This window comes from Prinia subflava, chromosome 1, assembly GCF_021018805.1.
Source record: "Prinia subflava isolate CZ2003 ecotype Zambia chromosome 1, Cam_Psub_1.2, whole genome shotgun sequence".
NCBI classification, from domain to species: Eukaryota; Metazoa; Chordata; class Aves; order Passeriformes; family Cisticolidae; genus Prinia; species Prinia subflava.
The window spans coordinates 136,925,942-136,950,981 of NC_086247.1; the positions used below are offsets into that span (position 1 = coordinate 136,925,942).

Sequence of the window (25,040 nt, forward strand, 5' to 3'; positions counted from 1 at the left end):
GGCTTTAAAGCTGCCTCCCTGAGCTGACCACACCACTGACTGTGCTGCACTGAGACTGGCCTTATTGCTACTGCCAGGATAACAGATGATAGCAGATTTTAAACTGCTGTAGGTGCATATCTAGCAGAGTTCTAGTTACCACAGTGTAAGACATATTTTACTTCTGTAGGGGTAGACCTACAATATAACTCATATGAAGATTTACTTAGTTTTTATTCTATTTCTTCCTTGTTGTTATTGCTATATTAGCTAAAAGCTCCACCACTCAGGTTTGGAACTACTTCAAATTCAGGCTAGTCTATCCAGTTCCAGGGAAAGCCAGAGTTTTGCAATGAGGAAGTTGGCTTTGGACAGAGAAAGACAAACAATGAACTTACTGACAGCAAGGTACTCCTTATCAGCTGACCTGTGGTAACACCTGGGTATATTTCTTCCCTACTGTAAAAGCAAGGCAGGTCATTCAGCTTAAACAACAGTCTGGGAAACAGTAAGCTATTCAACTTAATAAGTGGAACTGCTTGTAATCATCTCTTCAGATGCTTAGCAATTTTTTGTGTTCCAGGGCTGCTGTATGCCTTCTCTGTATTTAATCCAAGGAAGGTAAGGCATCTTTAAAAAGGGCCAAACTGTCATAAATCAAAGCAGAATTCAGACCAGTTAACTTGGCTAATAAGGATTATAGATGATTAATAGTTTCATTTTTTAATTTCTGAATTAGTAATTAAATTTTATATGCTTAGTATTTATATGCTTAGCATTGGTTAAATGGGTTCTTTTGTTTAAGAATGAGGCAGTAAGATTGCAGCACTAGGTATCACCATATAGCAGAAACAGCACGCAAACACTTAAAATGATCTGCAAGAACTGAAATCAAGAACATATAATTATAAAGGTTTTGACTTGTATGTATATCAGAAACACAATAAATCCTCAAAACCCAGGTTAGTTTTCACCTATTACAGTCTGAGCTTTAGCTTATTTTTATTCTCTAAGATAATATTTAAAATATAGAAATTAAATCTGTGTATGTTCCAGGACAAGAAAAGGTGTTAACAATTTCACAAGGCTCTTCAGTCATGTAAGGTATGGTTTAGATCACATAACTTTTCTCCAGAGATGGGAAGAAAATAAATTTTAAAACTTACAAGTAAAAGAAAAATTTAGGAAGCATAGCCTCAAGAACAGCCATAGTCCTACTGAAGTACACCTTTTAGACTGCCAGGAGGCATTGCTAAGGCTGTCTACCTTTTGTGATAATAATGTAATACCTGCCCACACTCTCGGAATGGCAGACTTGGGAAGCTTTTCCTCCTCAGCTCCATAAACCAAAGAATGTAAAGAAAATTTTCTCTTGCTATGGTAATGCAAAAGTCATTAAGGTCATCAATCATACTATGGCCAACTACACTGGACTTGGGTAGGAAAATGTCTGTTTGGATTCAAGTCCACAATAATGGAGTATCTGTCTTTTGCCCAATTATTGTTTAGCATTAAATGCATGAACATTACAGCAGTGGAATTAGAAGTCATGTTTCCCAGCCTCAACAGAGGATCTTAGCATGCCAATTCAGAAACTACTAGATCCACATGTATGATCTTACCCCATTTTATAAACTGTGTTGTAAATTAATGTTCAAAAGTAAATGCACATTATGAAAAAAGATATAGTGAGTTTGAAGCTCAGTAATAAAACCCCTGTCCACCTGGGGATTCTGCAAGCACAAGAGAAAACAGCTTTCTCTAGAATAAGCACAAACTGCTAACCTTCTGACCCTGACTACCATTAGTTCTTAGAATCTGGTGATAAAGCAGAGATAGAAGAAGAATCTTGAACTTTGTCAAATAGCCACAGGCTGAGAAAACAGATAAATAGGCATAAGCAAATTCATGGAAGATGAGTCTGATAAAAACCTCAGATGCTTAGTCCCTTCCAGCAATCTGGAGCTTCGTTTATCATTGATTCACAACTCAGTAGCATTCTCTTCCATACTACTGTGTTCAGTCCCTTGGCTAATGACAGCTTGGAAACTTTTAACAGCACACATATTCTTTGTGAATTTTCTTGCACAGTTGTTTTATAGTATCCCATCCTTATTTAAATATTTTAACTTCTGTCTATCAAATGATGAGGGAAAAGAATTTTGCATCTGTCACACAGATCAGCACTGCAGCTACAGAGGAGTTCCTGTTATTGCCATATTCCTTCAGTGACCCTCTTGGTCTATGCCTTACAGAGCTGCTGGGATGTGACACTGCACCAACACTGGAACTGCACAACACATGTTGTGATCTGTTTTAAGAAACAGCATTTAACATGCCAGTAAAAGGGAGTCATCAAATTCCTTGAGAAAAATTAGAACCCTCCAGCTTATTTTAATTAATTTTCCCCATTTCAGATCTTAATATGAAAAACTCACATATTAAATGGTACTTCTAGCGCACAAGTAATGTGATATTTTTCAAATGCATAAACATGTCACAGTTCTTTCAAACTCATCAGATCTTATCTCTTAAGGTGTTCCAGGAACCTGGATTGCTTAAAAATACCAAAGATTTAAGCTCACAAAAAAACCCAACCCAAACCAACCAAAAAACACTCCCCTCCCCCAAAAACAAAAACAAAACCAAACAACAACAACAACAAACACAAACAAACAAAACAAAACAACAAACAAACAAGCACCAACAAAAAAACCCACCCCAAAACCTTAAGAAAAAGGAACTTTAGGTCTTAAACTCCATTTATACATAGTAGCTGTACCCTATGTAATATACTGTAATCCAAGACATTTATTTCAAATTAGAAGACATTTTTCAAAAGAAATCATTACAGCTTGTAAGACAAACGTGACCCTTGAGGAGACAAATTTCTCAAAAAATATTAGAAAATTCCTCTATGGAGTTTATATTAGTTCTGAGATCCAGAAGAACACAGTACCAACCTATTGTGATATAGGATTTTTTTTTTCAATTTAAAAAAAATAATTCCATGGTTAAAAACCATATATCAGTATGAAAGGAAGTAATACTAAGCTGGAAGCAATAGATAAAAGTTAAGAGTATCTTTAAAAATCATCTGATTACTTGCTTTAATATGCTCCATAAACACTTTACAACAATACTTTGATATTTCTGCAGAGCTGTAGGACAGCTCAGTATTACTCTGCCTTCACTGCCACGTCTGCTCTAGTTCTGTCCCCATGGCAATCAGGCCGCTTCCTACTCAGTTCTCCCTTGGCTGAGTTGTTTGGTTCCCCCAAATCTTTCATATGTGAGTCACTGAAACACTTACTCATACTTTAAAAAAATCACCAAGATTTCAGATGGTGCTAACATATTCAAGAGATGTGTAGGTGTGTTATCTGATGCATAGTTACAAAGATCATCTGCTATAAGTAAGTTTTACATTAGAGATAAACTTGATAAACTGACTGTATGATAGACTTACTATGACCTTTCCTGAACTATGCCCACAAATTAACACCTACTTACATTAGAAGTAGCATCCCAAGCCCCTAAGCACAAAATAAAACTGTATGGTTTATTTTGAACAAAAGACTTTCTTTGAGCAAGAAAAGCTCTCATATCTCACAACTCTACTATCACGTTAAATGGAAGCTGTAGATGTCACACAGGTGAAAGGAGAACATCTGCCTCCAGACTCGAGAAGTCTCAAGACCCTGACTTTTAAGTTCACATTTTATTCCATACAGTACAGTATGGCCTTCTTCAGTTTATCTTAGACCACTATGAAAATAAGCTGGTACACAAAAATAACCGGAATTGAAATATCCACACTCCTTCTGATACCTTTGAGGAGTTTCTCTCAGGTAAAGCAGAGGGTAAGGCTTGCACACATGGTAGTGAGGGTCCCTTGGCTATGGGCAGACTTTTTTCCTGCAAGAACTGTGCTGACTAAAGAATTTACTGCCTAAGCTATCCCCAGCTGCCACTGAGATGCATGTGTGCATCTGGGTTGCTAAAATCAAATCCAGCGAGCTGAAGAGGTCCAAATAGGAATTCTCTCATAACTGGTGTTATCTGGGCTGAGACGGGTTGGGGAGTGCTCAGAAGCAGCTGAGCTGGCCAGTGTGACTGCCTGGAGGGCACAGCAGTCCCTGAGCAATGGAGACATCAGTGTTCCAGCCAGTGCAGGTGCAATCGGAAGAGAGACCCACCTCCAGTGTCTGAGTTTTCACACCAAGCCACTGTACCTGGTGTACGGATTAATCTGGCAGGAGAGCTCACTCTCAAAGTGCCTGAATTGTGCTGCTACTCTCGTAACACCACCCACAATTTAACCAAAGAAATGTCATTCTTCTCATTACAGTTTGGTGAATTTCTTTTAGAATTTCATCAGCTAGCTGCAAGAATAAGCTTTTGGGATGACTTCCACTACTAACACATTTTCAGCTATTTCTATGAAAAGTTTGAGTGTCTCTGAGGCTGATATTTTGCAGTAAGACACTGCTGCATGTTGATGTGGGGTTTTTGTTTCTTTGATGAAAAATATTCTATTTTTAAACAAGTCTTAACACTTGAAAAAGGAACATTTGGACACAGTTTGGAGAACTGTGATTTGTAGTATCTCCAAACACTCAATTCACAAAAATTATGATCTGCTTCCACTGTTCATCACCTTCTTAACCATCTCAGGTCTTACTAAATTTCAGAAAATAACTGAAGCATAAGAGATACAGGGAGAGCACCAATGCCTGCATAAGATTTGGGAGTGTCTTTGGCTTAGAGCACTAAAAGACCTTTTACTCACTTGTTTTAGCAGGTCTAAGTATCTCATGGAACTTTCACTCAAAAAGATACTACTACTTTGGGATGTGAATGCTATTTTATCCATTCATAGCCAAAGAAAGTGCACAGAGATAAAATCCCTTTGCCAATTCAAGGAGGACATTTCCCAAATCTCTCATCATGAGCTTGCCCATAAGACATCTCTCTGACAACACCATCTACAATCAACAGAACATATTGCTCAGAATAGCAACCACTTTAAGGTCTAGATCTTTGACACTGGTAGCTTCTATGGACTAAAGTATATCATGTTTCTGCTGCCCATAAGTGTCTAAAACTATATCATGCTGCAAAACTCTCTGTAGTTGTTCAGTCTCTGTAGTGGTGACTGCAAGCCATACATCTGAAAAAGATTAACAGTATGTTTTATTTTTTGAATGTCTAGTACACACACAACCTCTCTCCAAATTAAATAAACCACAAATCACTAATTTTCAAATTAAACCATATTTTTGCCTAGACTGAAGTTATTTATTTGCATGTCAAATGTATAATTCACAGACAATTTAGAGTTCAGTCCTATGAAATTATGGTAGAACTTGGCTTTAAAGTTGATAGGAGTTCATTCTATCAGGTAGGCTCCAATTTGTAATACTTCCACGGCTACTCAGCATCAATATGACAATGCAGTCATCAGCTAAACAGTGTACATGAAGCAAAATAAAGGGAGTTCACAATCTGCCCAAAAGAAAACCTGTAAAACTAATGTACAAAAACTAATGTGAATTCTCATTTACCTCAGCATGTATATTTTACTCAGGACATCGTAAGTTGTGCTTTCCTGTGTGACACAGCAATGGAGATAAACACTGTAACACTAACACTGGTGCAGATTTTGGGTATAGACATGAATCACTAAATGCAAGCAAGACAATTGTGTCTTCTGTGTTGTTAAATTAATAAAAGCATTTTGAGGTTACTTACTTTTTCAGGGTCAGGATTTCAACATATCATTTTTAAATGCAAAGTTCATAGTGATCTTAACAAAGCCAAGCTACATACAGTAAAATTATGTTGAATAAGAACAGGTTATTATGAAAAGTAGGACTGTATATTTTATACCACTCTGATTATAGTCTGATGCTTCATGCTGTTGAGTCTTTTAGGAATTAAGTACACTCATTTGGAGTATGAGAAGGAAACCTTCATGGCAGAAAAAGAAATTATTTCACTCCATTTACCAAGCTTTCAATTTACTCATTATAAAATCCTTTTGTTTCCTTACTCCTACAGTAGAGAGATTTAGCAAAACTATTTACTGAGATGGCTTCATATAGCAAAAACATTCAGATTTCTACTAAACAATGCTTGTTTTGTTGCTTGTTTTCAGATTCTTGCAGCACTAATAGTGCTGTTTATGCCAAGACTAATAACCAACAGTTGTAAATATGTTTCAAACAACTGGAGGCTGAAGAGGAAACAGATCATATCAATGGATTTGTTTGTGAACAGAATTCAATGCAACCATTGTGCATGGATTACAATTCAGCAGTCACATTTTTACTTTTTTTTATTAGTTATGTTCTGGAAACCATAAATAATGTACTCATTTGAAATAATTACATGAATTGACCAAAATCCACATAATCCTCTTGAAGTTTCCTCCGAAGTTCATTCATATTTGCAGCATCAAACAAACATATCTCTAGGCAATATGTTCCAGTGCCTCACCAACTTCACCATAAAAAAAATCTCCCTTCTACCTAGTCTAAACCTACCCTCTTTCAATTTAAAGGCATTTCCCCTTGTCCTGCCATTCCATGGCCTTATAAATGTCCCTCTTCACCTTTCTCGTAGGCCCCTTTCAGGTATGGTTGTCTGCTCTAAGGTGTCCCCAGAGCCTCCTCTTCTCGAGGCTGAGGAACCCCAGCTGAATCAGCCTGTCCTCCTAGGAGAGGTGCTCTAGACCTGTGATCATGTATGATCAGAGCCTCTCCAACAGATCCTTGTTTTGGTGTACAGAGGACTCCAGAGCTGGATGCAGTACTCCAGGTGGAGTCCCAAAGTTATTCAAAATATCAGAGTTTGTTATAACAGTGTCATTTCTAAACAACAGAGATGACTCTTCTTCTGCCACTTTAGTCCACATATATAATCAAACAAATCACAAAGGACTTAAGGAAAACTAACAATCTCATTCTTAGTTTATCTCCCCATGGTTTTCAGTGGAAAAACAGTTATGCCACCAAGATTCACCTGTCCTTCCCTAAGATGTGAACTTTACTATCATACCCATTTTTTAATAAAATATAGTAATTAATAGAATTAGATAGATATCTATGGATAACCATACTGGAATACTAAACATTTACAAGAACAGGTAGCAATGCACGTAGAAAGCACACTGGTCTGCCTAGTGTGTGGTGTTTCTCCTCTCTTTCCTCAGTTCAGTTCCCACCACTAGTTTCAACAATGACTCATCAAGATTCCTTCTCTTTTTAGCTTTCATCATCTATCTACTAAAAAGCCTTAATTCACAGGTATTTACCTTGTCTTCTGTGTGTGTGTGTACTAGAGAGGCTGCTGAGAACTTCTCAAGAAGGTCTGCATACTTCCTCTACTTAGTTTTTTCAATTCCATTTAAAACTTGAGGTTTGACTTAAAGGTCACATTTGGCATGGCCATGGAACAGGATTAGGTGATATTGTTGCATCTCTTAGTTGTGGATTAGATTTGCTAAGACAGAACATCCTCTTTTGTCTGAAGCTGTAATTCAACCTTTACCTTTTCAGCTTGTCCTAAACTGTCTTTTCCACACTGAACAAAGAGAAGCTGTAATTATTGTTTATGAACAGTCCACTCTTCTGCTACACTTCTTATAGCATGTGTTTTTAACTAAAACAAATCCTATTCATCCCTTCTCTTCATAACATCCACATCCATCTATTTTTTGTTTATTCTTTCTTTTGTTTCATCCTCAAAAATTCTTTCTTGTCTAGTCGTATCATTTAATTTAAAACATCCTAGAAAAACATCTTCCTAATTTCTCTCTTCAGCTTCCCTCTGGATTCTTCCTAATCAGCTCTTTATTCTCTTAAAGTTATCAATAGCACAAATGTATTACAGAATTTCTGGATCCACCATCTCTCCTGCTAGGGTCACATTCTCCTTAGATGACATTCCCCAGCTCAACTTCTTCCACCATTACTTTTCATCTTTGACTTCAACATACCATGCTTCTGAAAATAATTTTTAATTCTCTTTCAATCTGAAATCCTCACCCTTTTTCAACTTCAGAACTCTGATTCTCTGTGGAGGAGCAATCACTCAGGAAAAAAAACAGCGTGGTAAAAATTGCATATAGTGAAATTGATTCATCCAGTTTTAAATTCAAAAATCTCTGCAGTCAATTCCACTGTTCCTGACTTATATTAAAATCTTAGGACCTAATATCTAAAAAGTTGCCAAATTCTATCAGTTCTCATGTCAGTGTTTCCAGAATACAGTGTTTTCCCCTAAAACTTTGCATGCATCTTTCTATATATTCATCACATTTCACACAGGGACTATTGTAGTGCTTGTTGCTCTACCCAGTGTACTTGCCTTGCTACTCTTGAGCTCATTCCAAAAAGTGTATGTTTTCTCTTCTCTGCCTCTTAAAACTCAGAGATGCTGTTTTCATTCAGATTTCTATCTGGAAAATTGATTTTATTTTTCTCTTCATCTACTTCCTGACTTCTATCTTTAATTCTACATGATGCTTCCTATCTCTTTACTCCTGAAATCATATTTTCTAACTTTCATCTTGGTGCTGTTTTTTAATCTGCCCATTGTAAAACACAGGAGAGTTTCTCACAAAAATATAAAAATCTTCAGGCACATATGACAATATTTTGTAAACCAGATAAAACCATCTTGATTATGGCAGTACAAGTAGCCACTCATCTCATTAATATCCAGAGAACCTAAATGTACTATGCTTTTTTTTCCCCCAATCAATTCATTTGCATGAAGAAATCTAACAGAGATACATGCCCAGCTTTCAGCTACTTAATATGAAAGCTAATCCTAACATACTAATTAAGTCTAAATTCTAAAGTCTAAATTCTGTAATATTATGACAGGTTTGAAAAACAAAGAGCCACATAAAACTGGTCATATTTGCAATCTCCTTTTCCTGCAATCATGTCTGTATGCCAAACAGCAAAGTACAACATTTTCCACTGAGACTTGGTAATTAAGGGACACTTTCATGGATGCCAAGCTCTGATTCTGCGTCACAAATTACAGCCCATTTTTGCTGTCCTATTAAACCAAGAAATCCCACTTTGAATCACAACCCCTAAAAATCAACTAACCTTTCAATATGGAAGCTGGAATGAGACAATAGAAAAATCCCATGAGTTTGAGCTGAAATTAGTTGCTGGAGGGGGGAAGGGAGACATGTCTGAAGGAAGCATATTGAGAGCAGCAGGACTCCCTTCAGGAGAGAAAGAGAGAACAGTTAGTCAAAGAAAGCAGGATAAACAATGTGAGAAGAACAGTGTCTGTAAAATGAAAAAGGGATAAAAAGAGAGAACAGTAATAAGTCTTGCTAAAAAGTGGAACAGAAAACACAGAAGAAAGCAAAGGAGTGCACCTGGTGATGCTCCAAGATTTTAAGTACAATCTTATCTCTAAAGCTGTAATTGTTGCCTCTGATTAAAGTGTAAAGCACTGAGAAAGAGATGTTATTACAGAATAAACTGACATGAAGATTTGGCAGTTTCATATAAGGCTGGGATAAAGAGTCACTCAGACTAGGCACAGCGAGTTCCTCAAGTGATCTGAGCCCAGCTATGCTGACAAGGAACGTCCAAAACCTGCAATTGCACAGGACACAACAAGATGCAAAGGAAGGCAGGTAGTGGCACTGGTGCTTTATGTAGTGGCACTGGTGCTTTAGGCAGCATTATGCATTACATTTATGCATATCTCATGGACTGTATCTACCCATATTAATGTAATTTCAAATTTCTACTGCAGTGTCATTCAGCTTTTCAAGACCACACAGGTATCGAGCACTGATCCAAGCACTAAATCAAGGACAGCTTCAGCCTCTAAATACATGACAGCTGTTTGGAATACATATAGTACATAAGAAAAAATAATATGTTTTCAAAAAGTCAGATGTAGACACTAGCTCTTGGGAAGGTGCTACCTTTGTGATACAGCATGAGGCTGGGACCCAAAATACACAAAAACACTAAATGCTAAGATCATCTAAGACTTAGTATTGGTAACTGCACCCTTGCATAACAAAAGTCTTAGTGCTGTTTCAGCTTAATATAACAGGTTTTTACAGTATTTCCTAAGCTAAAGATGTGAAAATTTCCACACTTTTGTGGTACACACCTCCTGCCACTCATTGGCTATGGGTTAGTATGGCTAATAAGATTTGACCCCAAGGAAAGAAATTTTAGAACCAGGACAGCTTCATACAGGATGAGAGATAACTCTGTAGGAAAAGCACCCCCATTACCTATATGCCAGGTGCAAAATAAAACCCAATTTAAGTAATTCCACTATTTGCTCAGCAGTGTTACTGAAGTGCTATTATAACTACGCAAAAAAAAAATTGAGTAAAATTTCCATGTGCCATTATGTGAGACAAACATTATAATTCATTAATTATTTCTGTAATACTGCTGAATACCTAGAAAATACATAATATTAGTATTTCAAATGTGCTTCATAGAACTAACTAATTCTTGAAACAGAAGTCTCCGGACCAAATCCTGACCAAATGGCTATAAAAGGTTGTCATTCTCTTTTTTTCCATACTGAAAAAAAGTCAGACCAGATCTGTGAAAACTAGGAAAAGTTTATAGTCACTGGGGTCAGAAGAAAATGCCAGCCAACAAATTGCAGACAGGATGTATTGTGGGAACTACTGGATAGCAAGTTGCATTTCTGCAAAACACTGCACTATCACTCTATTTATTTAGTGTACTTCCTCCAACAACCTACTTATAGAAATGTTCCCTCACTATGAAACATGCACTGCAAGGTAGAATATAAATTTATAATTTCTACAATAAGAAATTGTCGTTAGAGATTCTAAAAAATTCTGGTCACCTCACTATCATATCCTCAGTGACACAGATGAATTATTATTGCATAATCTCCTCTGAAGATAACAGGAGGGCTTGATGATTACTTCAGCACTGGATTTGATTGAATGGCTTGTTTAATTTTCTTGTAGAACACTATCATCATCTGGTGGTATATTTTGCTACTGTATAATCTGCATGCTATGAAGATGAAAGTGTTTCATTTACTTAGCATTAAACATTTAGAAGAAGACATAGATTTACCACCTTGCAGTTATGCCAGATTATGCAGGGGTGGAAAATGAAGTAACATGAAATGAACTTGACAGAACTGCTGAGGGTTTTGAGAACAAACAAGATGCCGACATTTTACATGAATGAAATTTGAATACTTCTCTGTCCAGAAGTAAAAGACAGACTAAATAAAACAAGAGAGCTCAAGGATGCTTCATATCCTTATTCAAACTATCTAAAAGGTATAAGGGATATGAGTTTTTAAGAAAACCTCACAGATTTTTCAAACAAAAATATTTTCCACATAGTTTTTCTTATAATTGGAGGTAGAGATCTCACATGCAAAAGTCAACTGTTTATTCCACCATTCAACCAGAATCTACATAAATCAGTTGTTGACTTACGTGGTAACTTTTCAGTCTAACAAAATCGACTTTCATGGAGATGAACCTTTCTGAATTTCTGCTAAGATTTTTAAAGTGCTCCACAAGATCGGCACAGAACTTGTAGCCACCTTTGAGGACACAGAGAACCACAATATCATTGTCTCCAATGTCTTGCATAATATCTTTTGCCAGTCGTTCTGTCCTGGGCAAAAAAAAATTAGGGATAAAATAACTTTAGATGCAGATGCTCTTAGTTCATGGTAGGCTTTACAAACACTGTGGTGATATAAAGCTTGACTGGCACTGTTCAAGCATCCTGACTTCACAGAATCACTGAGTGATTTAGGTCAGAAAAGACCTTCAAGATCATCACGTCCACTCTTTATTGATCACGACAATGCCAGCTAGACCATAATGGTAAATGCCATGCCCAGCCATTTCCTGAACACCTCCAGAAGGGGTGACCCTGCCACCTCCCAGGACAGCCCATTCCAGTGCTTGGCTGGGTTTACATCCAGCTCACAGATGGCAGATACAGAGTGATGGATGCAAGGTGCAAAGCACTTGAACCTAAATTTCTCAATAAAATACCCAAGTTTTTAAACTAATGATATTTTAGGACAAAGATTATACATGCACTGTATATGAATGACTTTATAAAAAAGAATAATATTACCGATCAAACAATTTATTTAGTAACATTCAAGCTACACATACCTGTCAACAATAATGCCATGAGGAATGAGCACATATTCCAGGTCTCCATAGTAGTGCTGAGGATAAGTGAACAAATCCAGACTGTATCCAGGCCAATTGTCTGAAATCTGAATATCAAATAGTACTGTCAAGAACACTTCATGGTGTTTAACATTATGTAACTGATATAAAATCAGCATTCTAGTACACTGTATTGGATGAATTCATTGTGTGCCACACTTTCTTCCAGTTACAATTTACTATTTTGCTTTTCCCATTAATTATTTTGCTTCTCAGTATAACTCAGAAATCAAATGCTACAGTTTTTTCCCCATAGAATGTGGGAAATGTCACCTGAAATTACAAACAACCATTTCGACTAAGGAAATATTTAATTCTAAACTAGTGGCAAAAATATGTACTTTCAAACTCTAAGTGCAAATATAATATTGCCAGTAAGAAGGGATTCTCCAATGGGAGATTTGGATAGTGGTATTAAAAGTCAAAAAATTCTATACTAAAATTGTACATTTCTAGTTTAAATGACTAAAAGTCATAAATAAATAAATAGATAGATAAGTATTCTACAGATGAAACAGTACATACGGGAAATAATTTATGTGGTTCATGGATGATATCTGTACAAATAAGCGAAAACCTCACCTTGCCAAAGGTGAGGTTCTTAATTTAGATGTCATCAAAGATAAGTAATTACAAATTTTTGCATCTCACCGCACTATGGAACTAATCTGTAAATGCATATATTTACAGAAAAATACTGTACACACTTAATATACATTGGTTTTGTAAGTATCAGAATACAGAGATTAGATCTCACAACATACAATGGTGGCAGAGATTAAGAAGGTCAAAAATTAGCCAACAGTTGAAGGCTTCAGAAAGCTGTGAAATGCAAAGTCACCAGCACAAAAATTAAACAAACTCCAAAACAAGCACTTTCCCTATTCCTTATGAAAGGCAAGACCTGTGAGTTCACAAGGTATCTTGAAATCATTACAAAGTTTGTTTCAATACTGGTTCAGGATAAAAAGCAACACCTAATAGGTTTTCCTTACAATCCTATTCCTCGAGCCACACATTGTCCTTCTACAGCTTGGCTACAAGGAGAAATGACAACAAACTTGCCATTGTGCAGTGCATGTCTTAATGACATTTTTGCTACAAATAGTCTTTAAAGGACCATCACTGAAACTAACCTCTGCTTACCATTTTATAGTAGAGCAATAGTTTCTCACAATTTTGGCTAAGATAACATATTTGATGTTGAGTTGTTCCTCCACATCCCCTCTTCTTTAACTCAGACACAGCCCTGCCTTGTGCTGTACTGAAACACAGTTCTGCCTTGTGGATTTTGGGTTGCCTGGGGGTTTTCTTTGCATATTCATTGACAGCTACAGACACCTTGACTGGCACATTTTAATTCTACCCCAAAATTTCTTCATCAAAAAAGTTATTAGTTGGCAACTGCTACTGAATATTTGCCCATGAAGGGCATGCCTGGGAGATCACTGGAATCAATATAAGTTTTCCCTCTGACTTACACAAGCCTTGAAACTACACAAAAGAAAAAAGTTACTAAGTTGTGTTCCTTATTTCCATAGAAACAGGAGATTATAAATATCCTCCTTGGCCAGGTTTTTAATTAGAGGCAAATCTTGCTCCAGAAACACTGCTGCAGTCAGCCTGGAAAGACTGTTTCCCCATCTACTTGTTCAGTGCATGGGGGAGCTGAAACTTTTTAAATACTTTGTAGCAATGAACAGTTTGTTCAATAGCATTTTACTGCAAACTGAAACAATTTCATTAAGTATTACAAACACTGGCTAGCAACTCCTTTCAAGTGTTGCTTACTTCTGCATTCTTGTCAAATCGAATGGTTTCGGTGTGATGCAAAAGATCAAATTAAATGGATAGAAACTGCTTCAGAACCCATACCAGCCAATAACTTTTACTTAGGTTACAATAAGTCCTTTATAAAACAGGATCAGGATGAAATTTTGATTCTCCCATTTATCCTTCTGGTTCTCTAGAATAGCAGAACATAAACAGTGTAACTCTAGAATAATATTGAAGTTCTTGTTTACAAGTGCTTGCTGCCATTTGACAAATAAGATGGAATTCACGTATACTTCCAAATTAATTATCTGTCTGATATAATAAACATATTTCATATTCTTCTTTCTTTTAAACAGGCACTTCCCAAGAAGTCTTAGAAATTCTCATTTATCGTAAAGCTATTCCCAGTGTTATGCTATAAGACAATTTTCAAGTAACTGTAAATTCTTATGACTATTCCGCTTGAGAATTTAAAAAGCCCTTGAAAACATGAAGGAAAAAAAATCTGATTGTTTCAGAAAAAAAGCAGTATTCAACTGGACAAGTAAATATATAGTAAATATATATTCTAAATACATTGGCATACTCCTGTGTAAAAAAATTCCTACTGTGAAAGAAAGACCTACTTTTAAAGTTCAGGCACTGCGTGTTTGAATAGCCCAGCAGATATACTTCAGTGAGTCTTTAAATAGCTGATGTGAATGGATACAAAAAGGAATACAAATACATGGCAACATCCAAAAGTGTTCCCTTGAGGCCTAAGAGAGAAGCTGAAGACTCAATTGCAGCCCCTTTAGAAGAATGTTGCTCGTTTTCTCATCTGGCAAAGTGAGCACAGGTAGGTTTGAGCTCAGTCCTCAGCTCCAAGCAAGCATGAAGCAAAGCCCAGCTTTTGTTAACATAAATGATGCCGCACTGGACTTACTGCTGGTTGGGTTTTTGGGGAGATGAGCAGAAAAAATTAAACCAGTGCAGCAGAGCATGGTCATGCACATTCATGTCCTTCTTTGCAACAACCTCATGTTGCTTTGGTGATATGCACAGTCACCCACCTAAGGAATGGCATTCATTACACAGGTGTCAGGTGGCTGATGTGTGGTGTTTTCAGACAGAGGTCAAACACAGAGACAGGTCCTTCAGAAGGGGGATGGAGGGGATGTTGGAGTGGACAGTGCCTCACTGCCTACACAGAGGGCCCTGGGCCATGATCTGGGCAGCTGAGTCTTGAATTTCCTGTTAAAATCCTAATGCCACATTAAATTAAGAACATATCTAAGGTGGTGGCAGTGATGGCATTTGCTTCACAGGAGAATCTGGTGTGTCTATCAGAATAAGGATCACATTCATTTATTTTTGCACCATTTATCAATTCCTACAGGCACTCCAAACGCACTGCCAAGGTTCGGGCTGTTTACCACCCCAGCAGAACAAAGACAGCCCAATCCTCTTTCACGGCGCCCCCAGACCCCCGGGGACCTCTCAGAGCTCCGGCGGGAGAAAGACACCTCGGGATGCCTGAGGATCCTCATCCCCGGTACTCAAGGAGCCTGGAGAAGCACAGCCACGGCCACAGGAGCCGCTCGGGGTGGAACCGGACCGTGTTTTCACGGCGGAAGCCAAAGGCGCGGCTCAGCCCAACACGCCCGTCCCCCTCAGGCAGCCGCAGCGGGGCCGGGGCCGGCGGGCGTGGCGGGGCCGGCGCAGGGTGAGGGGACGCGGCCCAAGCACCGGCCGGGGGACCCGGAGCAAGCGGGAAAAGGGAAGGGAAGGGCAGGGGGTTCAGCACAAAGTGCCGGGGGGCAGCGGGGAAGCGGGCCGGGCACCGGGGAGGCCCCACGGCCGGCGAGGGGCGAACGGCCGGGGCGGGCGGGCCGCGCTCCGCATTTACCACAACACCGCGGCCTCCAGCGCTGCTCCCGCCCTGCCCGGCCATGTTCGTGCGCGCGCCCGGCCGAGGGGCTGCGGCGGGGCGGGGCCGGCGCGGCTGCGGCGGGTGAGGGGTGAGGGGTGAGGGATGGGGGCTGAGGGATCGGGGATGAGGGATGGGGGGTGAGGGATCGGGGCTGAGGGATCGGGGGTGAGGGATGGGGGCTGAGGGATCAGGGGTGAGTGATGGGGGTGAGGGATCGGGGGTGAGGGATCGGGGATGAGGGATCGGGGCTGAGGGATCGGGAGTGAGGGATCGGGGGTGAGGGATCGGGGGTGAGGGATGGGGGCTGAGGGATCGGGGCTGAGGGATGGGGGCTGAGGGATCGGGGGTGAGGGATGGGGGCTGAGGGATCAGGGGTGAGTGATGGGGGTGAGGGATCGGGGGTGAGGGATGGGGGCTGAGGGATCGGGGGTGAGGGATGGGGGCTGAGGGATGGGGGCTGAGGGATCGGGGGTGAGGGATGGGGGCTGAGGGATCGGGGGTGAGGGGTGCGGGGTGAAGGGTGCGGGGTGAGGGGTGCGGGGTGAGGGGTGCGGGGTGAGGGGTGCGGGAAGGGAGATGTGGGATGGGGGGTGCGGGATGGGGGTGCGGGATGGGGGGTGCGGGAAGGAAGCTGTGTGGGTATAGGTATGGTCGGGATGGTGGAAGGGCTTGGGCAGGGCTGGCCAAGGAGCTTGGCCTGCTTAATGGGTAATATGAAGCCAGTGAGGTTTAAACTGCCGTTTTAACAGGATTTTCTTGTACTCCAGGGAAGAAAAAAATAATTTTCCAACAGTTCAGTAATCATACTTTCCATCCTTGCTGTCTTCTGGAGTTGCTGCTCCTTCCCACCACTGTGCACATGCTGGGGCAGGCTGTGTGTTCCTGTTGCCCACGTTGTCTATGCTCCCTGTGCCATCGGAGATAAACAGATCAGGAACAGCGCAGCTTGCTGCCACCCCCTTCCAATTCTGTTAAAATTATTATTATTAATATTTTGCTTTCACTGCTTCACAGATGAGAAAGAGCTTGTTTTTTTCTTGCCTTACTCAGATCATTGCCTACATTTATGTTCCTGTATAAGAAGTTGAAATTTGGACTTGCTCCATCATTTTTGTATCCTGTCTTTTGTGGAAAATCCTAACAGCCTCTCTGCCCACTGTGGATAAAAATAGAGCTTTTCACTTTCTTAAAATTGAAAGGTGGTTATAATTTCTGACTTTATAATTTCAGTATCAATCTGTCAAATACACAGCTGGTAGAATTCTGCCATTCCTATACTAGAAAATATTAAAGGAAGAAAAGTTGCTTTTAGGGGAGACCTAGGCATAGTGCAATATTCTTAGAAGTACCTGAGGGGCTTTCAGCAACTAAGTAGGAAACATTTCAGGTTGGTAACTGCTATTCTAGAATGTGGTCATTGACACTTCTGGTCACAGCAGATGGATCCAGGGAGCAGTTATGGGTATGACTATAGAGGGAGTTTGGTGTCCAATGTGGACTAGTTTTAAGGTGCATCCTGTTAATGCACTTACATCAGAGCTGATAGGACAATTTTTAGGAACCTGGTGTTAATAAGGCTCCTATGAATTAATCACTAATTAAAATCTGGCGAAGTACTAGAGCAATTAAAGATTATCTTGTGGTAAATGCTTTGTTTCTTATATGAAGCCAGGGGTGTTTGCTTTTTGATGAATTAAGGAACTATTCTTTAAAGAATTATTCCTACAATAGACAGCATGTCTGAAAGAACAAAAGACGAGGTTTACAAAGTGTCAGAAGTCCACTCCAGAATATATCTGCCTCAAAGTGGTGCTGGTATATGAAGACTCAAGTGTGCTGGGAAAAAATAGTTCCTGTTCACAGTGTTGTAAAATAATGAGTAGTGAATCTGATAAACAGCATATGCAGATTTGTACAAACCTACATAAATCCAATAAAAATATTTTAGTAAAATACAGAAAAGATTTTCATAATGGACAAAATTGCTAAATAGATTTGGATTTCTATCACATGTCAACATTTCATACAACTATTGAGAAAGAAAGTTAAATGTTTCATCTGATCTTTGGGTTAAATTCTCCTGATTTGTACCCACACTTTTCAGGATTTGAAGACTCTTCTTGTCTCTCATCCATTCTTGAAAGAATGCCTCCTAAAGCCCCTATCTGCCCTAAAGCTAGTACAGTTGGAATCAGTTACCACCAAGTTACCAATAAAGCTGCTGTTGTGTTTATGTCGCAGAGCTGAACTCTGTGGATCTGAAGCTATTTAGATTACAGCTAGAAACTCAAATCAGCTCTGCCACTGCTACATGAGGACTGTTCTACCTTTCAGACTATTTGGGTTACTATTAACAGAGCTTTTTGTATTTTTTAACCATATTCTTTATCAGACTACTGCAATACAAGAGATTGTTCTGACTAACTACAGACAGAAGCTTAATGTTTTGAAAAGCATTAACATGATCAGGACACTAATAAATAAATTCCTTCAGCATTGTGCTGGAAAACTTAAGCAGGAGATGTTTGTTCTTCCCATCAAGATTGGATGAATGTGTTTGTCAAGTCTTTGTTTTGATGTTATCTTCCAGCAATTTTACAGGGCTCGCTTAAGGAGTGTAATGAAGTGTCATGTCTTGCTAATAACAATAAATATGAGTAAAGAAATGAAAAACTAGATAAATTTAGCTGGGGTTACACTTCGATAGTACTGCTGTCATCCATACACCCAACTCTCAAAGCTGTTCTTCTCCATGGAAGATTCTTTTCATTGGCACAAAATGTAATACGTTTTGTTTAGTTTTGTTGCAAATGAGATAAATTCATGGTTCTGTGAACTCACAGAACTAGCAGAAACCAGAATTAATGAGGTTCTTTGTGCTTGATGGAAATGAAGCCGCTAAGGATTTTGTTATAGAGGAACATATACTTACTGAATGTTTACTTTTTTTTACAGTATGAACTGGTATAGAATGAATGAATGTACAGTAGACTTTCAAAATTCATTTTAATTAGGGGCAAAATATGATTAGTGACAACATATTTGGGGCTTAACTATGAAAAAGCCTGTAAACATTCTGAAGCGTGTTCTTACTATTTTTGTTTAGCTGTTTGTTTATGAACTAAAAATAGGAGGAAAAATAAACCTTTCTAGATATACAACCAAGGGAAATGATCAAAGGGGAAAAGAACAAAGAAAATAAGGGTAGATAATACTAACAAGTAAGACTGGGTAGGTCTGGACACATAGCCAAGAGCCATAAAGGGGCAGATGGAAGAAGCCACACACAGAGAAATAAAGCAGGGTTAAGACATATGCAAATCCCCAGCGAATATATTTATATCTTTGGCCTTTATACAACTTAATCATTTCAATTAGACATCTCTTTCTCTCTTACTGTGTTACTGATAAAAGTAGGACATGCCCACCCTGTCACAACTTTAGTGTAAAGAAATACTGAAAATAAAAGGTTGGGTGCAGGGATATACCAAGAAAGCAGTCCAAGGCAAATACTATTACGGAGTTACCTGCAAGCAACCTTTGCAACTGCATTATGTGTTCTGCTTCCAAGAAGCTATAACAAACATTTGACAACACAGTTTAATATGTAAACACCAAAACTAGACAAGAAAAGCATGAAAATCCAGAATATTTCAAGAGGTATAGCTTACCTAGGCAGAAGCTTGCCAATTAGGGGATGAAGTAAGAGCTCTTTTTCTGGTTCTGCCTGTTGCTGCAGCTGTTATGTGAACAGCAGAACTGTAAACAATCTTATCAAGCATAAACTTGCATGTCTTAGTGGTTAGCTGCAACACACACACACACACCCAACTGTGGCAGAGAAAGACATTTTTGGGTAAAATGGTTACTGAACAGGTTATTAAAAGCGAAAGTCTAGCATATGTACGGTACTTTAGGGCATGCTGGAAACAATTCTAAATTGTTTTCATGTCCAGCTTAAATATATTCCAGACTTTCGAGTTCTTGTGTATTACCTGAGGCAGTGACCCAGTGCATAGGGTGGCTGCTGGAGACCCTGAGTGCAGCAGAACACGTCTGGCAGACAGTATTGCAGACACCTGGGAGAACATGGAGCAGGATTTCAAACCATCCCCCTACAGCCACAAACACAGGCAGGCCATAGGAACTGCTGCCCCATTAGCAGGGGCATCCTGTGATGTGCAGCAGGAGAGATGCACACTGTTCTTTGGGACTCCTGTACCAGAGCAGGTGACAGAGTGGCACTGCAAGCTGGAATCCGGCTCCTGTCCACCTTCAATTTCAGCAGAATTACCATCATTTTAGAGGAACTGGAGAGTTTAGCTTTGAAGCAGTTGCAGCATCTAAGATCCACAAGGGAAGCATGGTCACAGTTAACCTGTACTGAGTCTGTGGGGCTGACTTAGGCTTTGAAACTTAACTGGAGTAACTTTGATATCAAGAAAAATGGCTAAAAGCTGCCATTCAAGATGTTAGTCTATTTTTTCAAATATTTATAACCTTCAAATCACTGTTAGGCACTGCTTGACAGAACCCTGGGCTTTGACTTATTTGGTCTATGATAAACATCTTTAATACAAAACTACATTTTTGTTTGTTATTAATCTCACTGTGCCAAACAAGAGCAGCAAGAGCTTTGCTTTGCAATTTCCTGCCTCCTGAAGATACTCTTCCTGCTTTTCAGGTTCATGTTATTAATATGGAGTTCTTATAGCTGGAAGAAATGCAAACAGAAATTTCCTCTTGTCCTTCAAAACTAGAATAAACTTTATATTCTTTATAATATTATGGAAATATTTTCCCCAACTAGCTATTTAGAGGTATTGACGTTTGAATGATAAAGTACTATTTTCAGGGAATGCTGCTCACATCATATCCTATGACAAATTCATCATGCATGACCATGAAAACTAGTCAGGGAGTTGTAACTATATAGTGGGTCACACCCAAGGCAATGAATTTAACTGTTAGACTTTGTTTTCCTTTTAAAGGAGGTTGTTCACTTGGCTTCATCCCTCCTTTTTTTTTTTTCTTCATTAAAACAAATCTAGGAGAGTCTGCCAAACAAAAGAATTCAGAGTGTCGGAACAACTATAAACAAGTAACAGTTTAAGGGCTTTTTTTCCCCCAGAATAGCTCAGTTATCTTTGATATAATTTTGTATACTTCACAGCTTGCTTAGAATAAACAAAAGTGGATTGAAAAATAGAGTCTGGTCCCAAGAGCTGTCCTGTAGCATAGGACAGTGAATGTTCATGGCTAGAGAGCCTCTGTGCTCCATTGCAACACAGAATGACCCGCCACCCGAGGGTGTTGGAATGCTGGGTTTGGACCATTTGCTAATTTTATTGTTTGCATAAAAGACAAATCATTCCTCCTGAGCAAACTGCAAAATGTGGTTGTTTCTCCCTTTGTGCAGTGCTTGGGGCCACATGTTGAACACTACTAGAGTTTCTTCCTTCGAAGAGAGAATTACTGCATTGCTTCCTCAGCTTGAATATGGACCTCAAAGCAACATGAGGTCCTTTAAAATGGACTTCAAAGAACAGTTCTCCATGTAGTTGTCCATTTTTACAGCAGCTCTTGGAATTAGAGGATTGAGTCACCTGAATTTTCTGTATGGGGCTCTCACCTAGCAAGACTAAAGTAATCATTAATTTAAAAAATTTTGAATAACCAATAGCTTTTAAACTATTCCATAGTGCTGTTTAGGCTCAAATCATAGTTCTAACTTTAGGCACATATATCCTGTATTTAAAACAGATGGGTTCAAATCGTATGACAGAAATCCCCAAAATGAGAAATGCAGTATTAATGGTTTCCAGTGAAAAAGCCAGGTATAAGTCATTTACCATTGCATTTCAAAAACATGCTATGACAAAGACATGAATAAATCATATTGCTCCAGGGAATAAGTTAAGTGCTTTAAATCTCATTTCTCTTCCTTCAACTCCTACTTTCCAGCTGCTGAAACAAATGAAATGAGGGTTCTTGGAAAACAGATCCTTTTAGTAAACAACAAGAATCTTATTGCATGGTCTTCATGCCCAGATGATCATATTTATTATTACTGTTATTATAAGCATGCAAGAGCTCTACGAACAGACAAAATTGTGTCAGGCACTAAGCAAAGAGAGAAAAACACGATCCATATGACAGATAACTTAACAATCTAAGACAAGAAACAGCAGGCTACAGTACCAGAGGAGTTCAAGGAAATTGCACAGGTCAGCAAGATAAACCCTTATTTTAGCTCACCAGCATCTCAGCTGTTGTTAAATTTTTGGTGGGCACCACTGCAAAGGCCATTTGAGGAAAGATTTGAATACAAAGTTATTCCAGAGTTTGCATGTTTCTGTGAATTTCTTCATGCTGTCTAGTCAATGTCGGGGCTGGCATGGAATAATGAATTAACACCACAGGCTAGTACTGTGGCTGAACAGAAGTTCACTCTCCTAGCAGCATCAACAAGACCAGCATATAGCTGCTACTTGGCTATGCCTGCCTGTCTACAACTATTTGTGGAGGTAGAGTCTATTAAAAAATTGTGTTTCATAACTTGGTGAAATGGAAGTCACATTTATATCAGCACCCTTTAAACAGTAAAGAAAAAACTCAAGAAATAACTCACATTGCATTCCTACCATAATGCCACTACTTAGCCTGGAAGGTGAGAACTCTGAATTTACTCTGATTTATATAACTTTGCATGACAAGAAGGAGCAGGAAGAAGATTGAGATAGTATAAAACCCCTACAGTCTAGGCATTCATGTGCTCAAGTGTGCATCAGCACCTTGGATGGCCACTCATGGAAGAAATGGCCAATCCTCCTTGGCTTGCTCTGGCTCAGTACACGCCTGGTTCCTGGGGTGGACAGTGCCAGCCAGCAGCAGGGCTCAGCAGCTGCCTCCTTTGACTATGGGAAATGTCAAACGACCTTAATAACAGGGTTTGCCACCTGTATCTCCTCTGATCATGTCATTAATATTATAAGCAGCCCAAAGCTGAGGATGAAAGTGTGGACTAGGGCTAGCATTTATCTAGGATCCTATTAATCTGCATATATGTGACATTTTCTTATCTGAAAGATGTCTGCCTTCATTAAGGCTGAAATTATTAGATGTGTTGTGCTGCTTAAAATGTAAGCCAGTGAAAGGACTAGATTTTAGCTTTGTGGCAATCACAGCAGCAGTTTGCAGTATCAATTTTCCACAAAGAAATATAAGGGCTCAGAACATGCCTTCCTACAATAAAAACCTACCTACCGACACTGGAAAATTAATTCAGTGGCAAATTTCTCCCCTTTTTCCTACTGATTTTTTGCCTTACTGCTTTGTGAAGGGAATGAGGTTACAAGGAAGGTTTTGAAGAACTGTCCCAGACTTGGTCCCCAGGAATGCATGCAGAGCCAAGAAGGCACCACGGTCCCGGATCAGCCACATGGAGCCCACATGCTCCTGTCAGAGCTGGTGCTAGCTCGAGGCAGCTCTATCGGAGCCATACAATCAGGAACTCCCTCTGTTTGTGATGATGCCATATCTGATCCCTTCCTTCCTGAATATAAATAGTTTCATTCTCAACAACAGCCAGTGAGATATTCATCATAATTTCACGTTGCTATTTTTAAAAATAGATACGCAGCTTTGTCATGCACAACTTCCAACAGGAAATATTTTCAGTTTGTGGGAACGTAACTCTTACTGACCAACAGATTATTCATACCCCATTTTCCATGTTTTATTATGGTTATCCAATTTAATATGGATAATTTAAAATTACCAATTTTATAATTATGATGTACTGAAGCATTTTGGTTATAGTCTTATTATTTCATTGTCTATTAGTAACTGACTAGTGAATTTAAAGGATGTTTCAAGCGGTAATGCTACTTTTTAGCCTGAAAACAGACTTGTTTCTGTTAATATTTAATAGCTTTTATGAGGGAACAATTCTATCAGAACAATTGAGCTTATTCACCTTTTTCATTTTGTTATACCAATGATACATATTATTTGATTCATGAACATTATACTTTCAATTACTGGCATTTCCTAAACATATAAATACAGAGTTACATTCTTTGGATTCTGTAAATTTATTTTGTCAAACTTCCCAGAGAGAGCTAAAGGGTAGGAATATTATCCTTCTGCATGCATTTTCAATGATTTTCATTATAATTTTTTTCCATAATCAGAGGTATTGGCAGGTCCCATGGAATACACACCAAAAGCCTTTCCATAGTGTGACAGAATCAATTCACGTCTCAATGAGGGGAACATGCAGCAGAGCTACCTGCAAAGAGCTATTTGAGGCTCAGGAAACAAACGTCACAGCACTCTTGAAAGACACTTGTGACAGTCCACTCAGCTACAGAAGGACACTGGCTTTTGTCTCTTCCTCTTCTGTTAAGCACGAATACTTTTTGCATCCCTTCTCACTCACTTCCTAATTTCCCAATAATATATTAACATATTTCTCACAATTTTAAAAAGCAGTCATTTTCCCTGGTGAATGATGACTATTTCTCAGTGTGACCTAGCTGCTCATCTCAAATTCTGGGATAGGCCACCACCTATTTTGCATTTCCATAAAGTCAACACTGATGAGAAACACAAGAACCAAATACAGATCCTGACCTAAATCAGCCAGTCTGCAAGTAAGTAAACGCTGAGAGGGAAGCAGTGGGAAGCAATGCTCTTTTGGAGTCAAACCCCTCTTTTTTTTTTTATTTCAAGCCTTTTCTGATTACACTGAATTTCTTAAGAGAGGCATCAGGTACTTCACTAGAAGATAATGTCACATATTATTAAGTGCTAATAACTAAGCGTAGTTTTGTTAAAATATACAGTGTGTCATTCTTTTGAATAAAAAGTATGTTAAATCCACATTTTACAAATCTGCAGCTTTCTTCCAGTTTACATCCTTCAAAAATAAACATGATTGCTTAACAATAAGTTACAAATAAAATACGCATTCCTGCTCACCCACACATTCCTAGTGCATGTCATAGACAAGTATAATATGCACAAGAAATAAAACCTAGAATCACTGTGAAGTCTTCAAAGCCACACAAATCTAGGAAAGGAATTTAATGTAAGGGAATACTTGGCTCT

The 25,040-nt window shown here is 38.9% G+C and overlaps 1 protein-coding gene across 2 annotated transcripts in view; it reads right to left on the bottom strand.

The window, feature by feature from the left end:
• Window positions 1-15,989, bottom strand: part of PRTFDC1 (phosphoribosyl transferase domain containing 1) — a 41,470-nt gene extending 25,481 nt beyond the window's left edge. Inside the window, exons 1-3 of one of the 2 annotated variants that reach the window (XM_063413971.1) lie at window positions 15,520-15,715; window positions 12,179-12,285; window positions 11,480-11,663 (exon numbers count right to left, since the gene is read on the bottom strand). In XM_063413971.1, coding sequence (XP_063270041.1) covers window positions 11,480-11,663; window positions 12,179-12,285; window positions 15,520-15,543 — 315 coding nt within the window. In that variant the 5' untranslated portion in view covers window positions 15,544-15,715. Of the gene's footprint in view, window positions 1-11,479; window positions 11,664-12,178; window positions 12,286-15,519; window positions 15,716-15,902 lie in introns of those variants that run through there. The other variant, XM_063413962.1, reaches the window with a different exon arrangement.
• Between the last annotated feature and the right edge of the window lie 9,051 nt (window positions 15,990-25,040).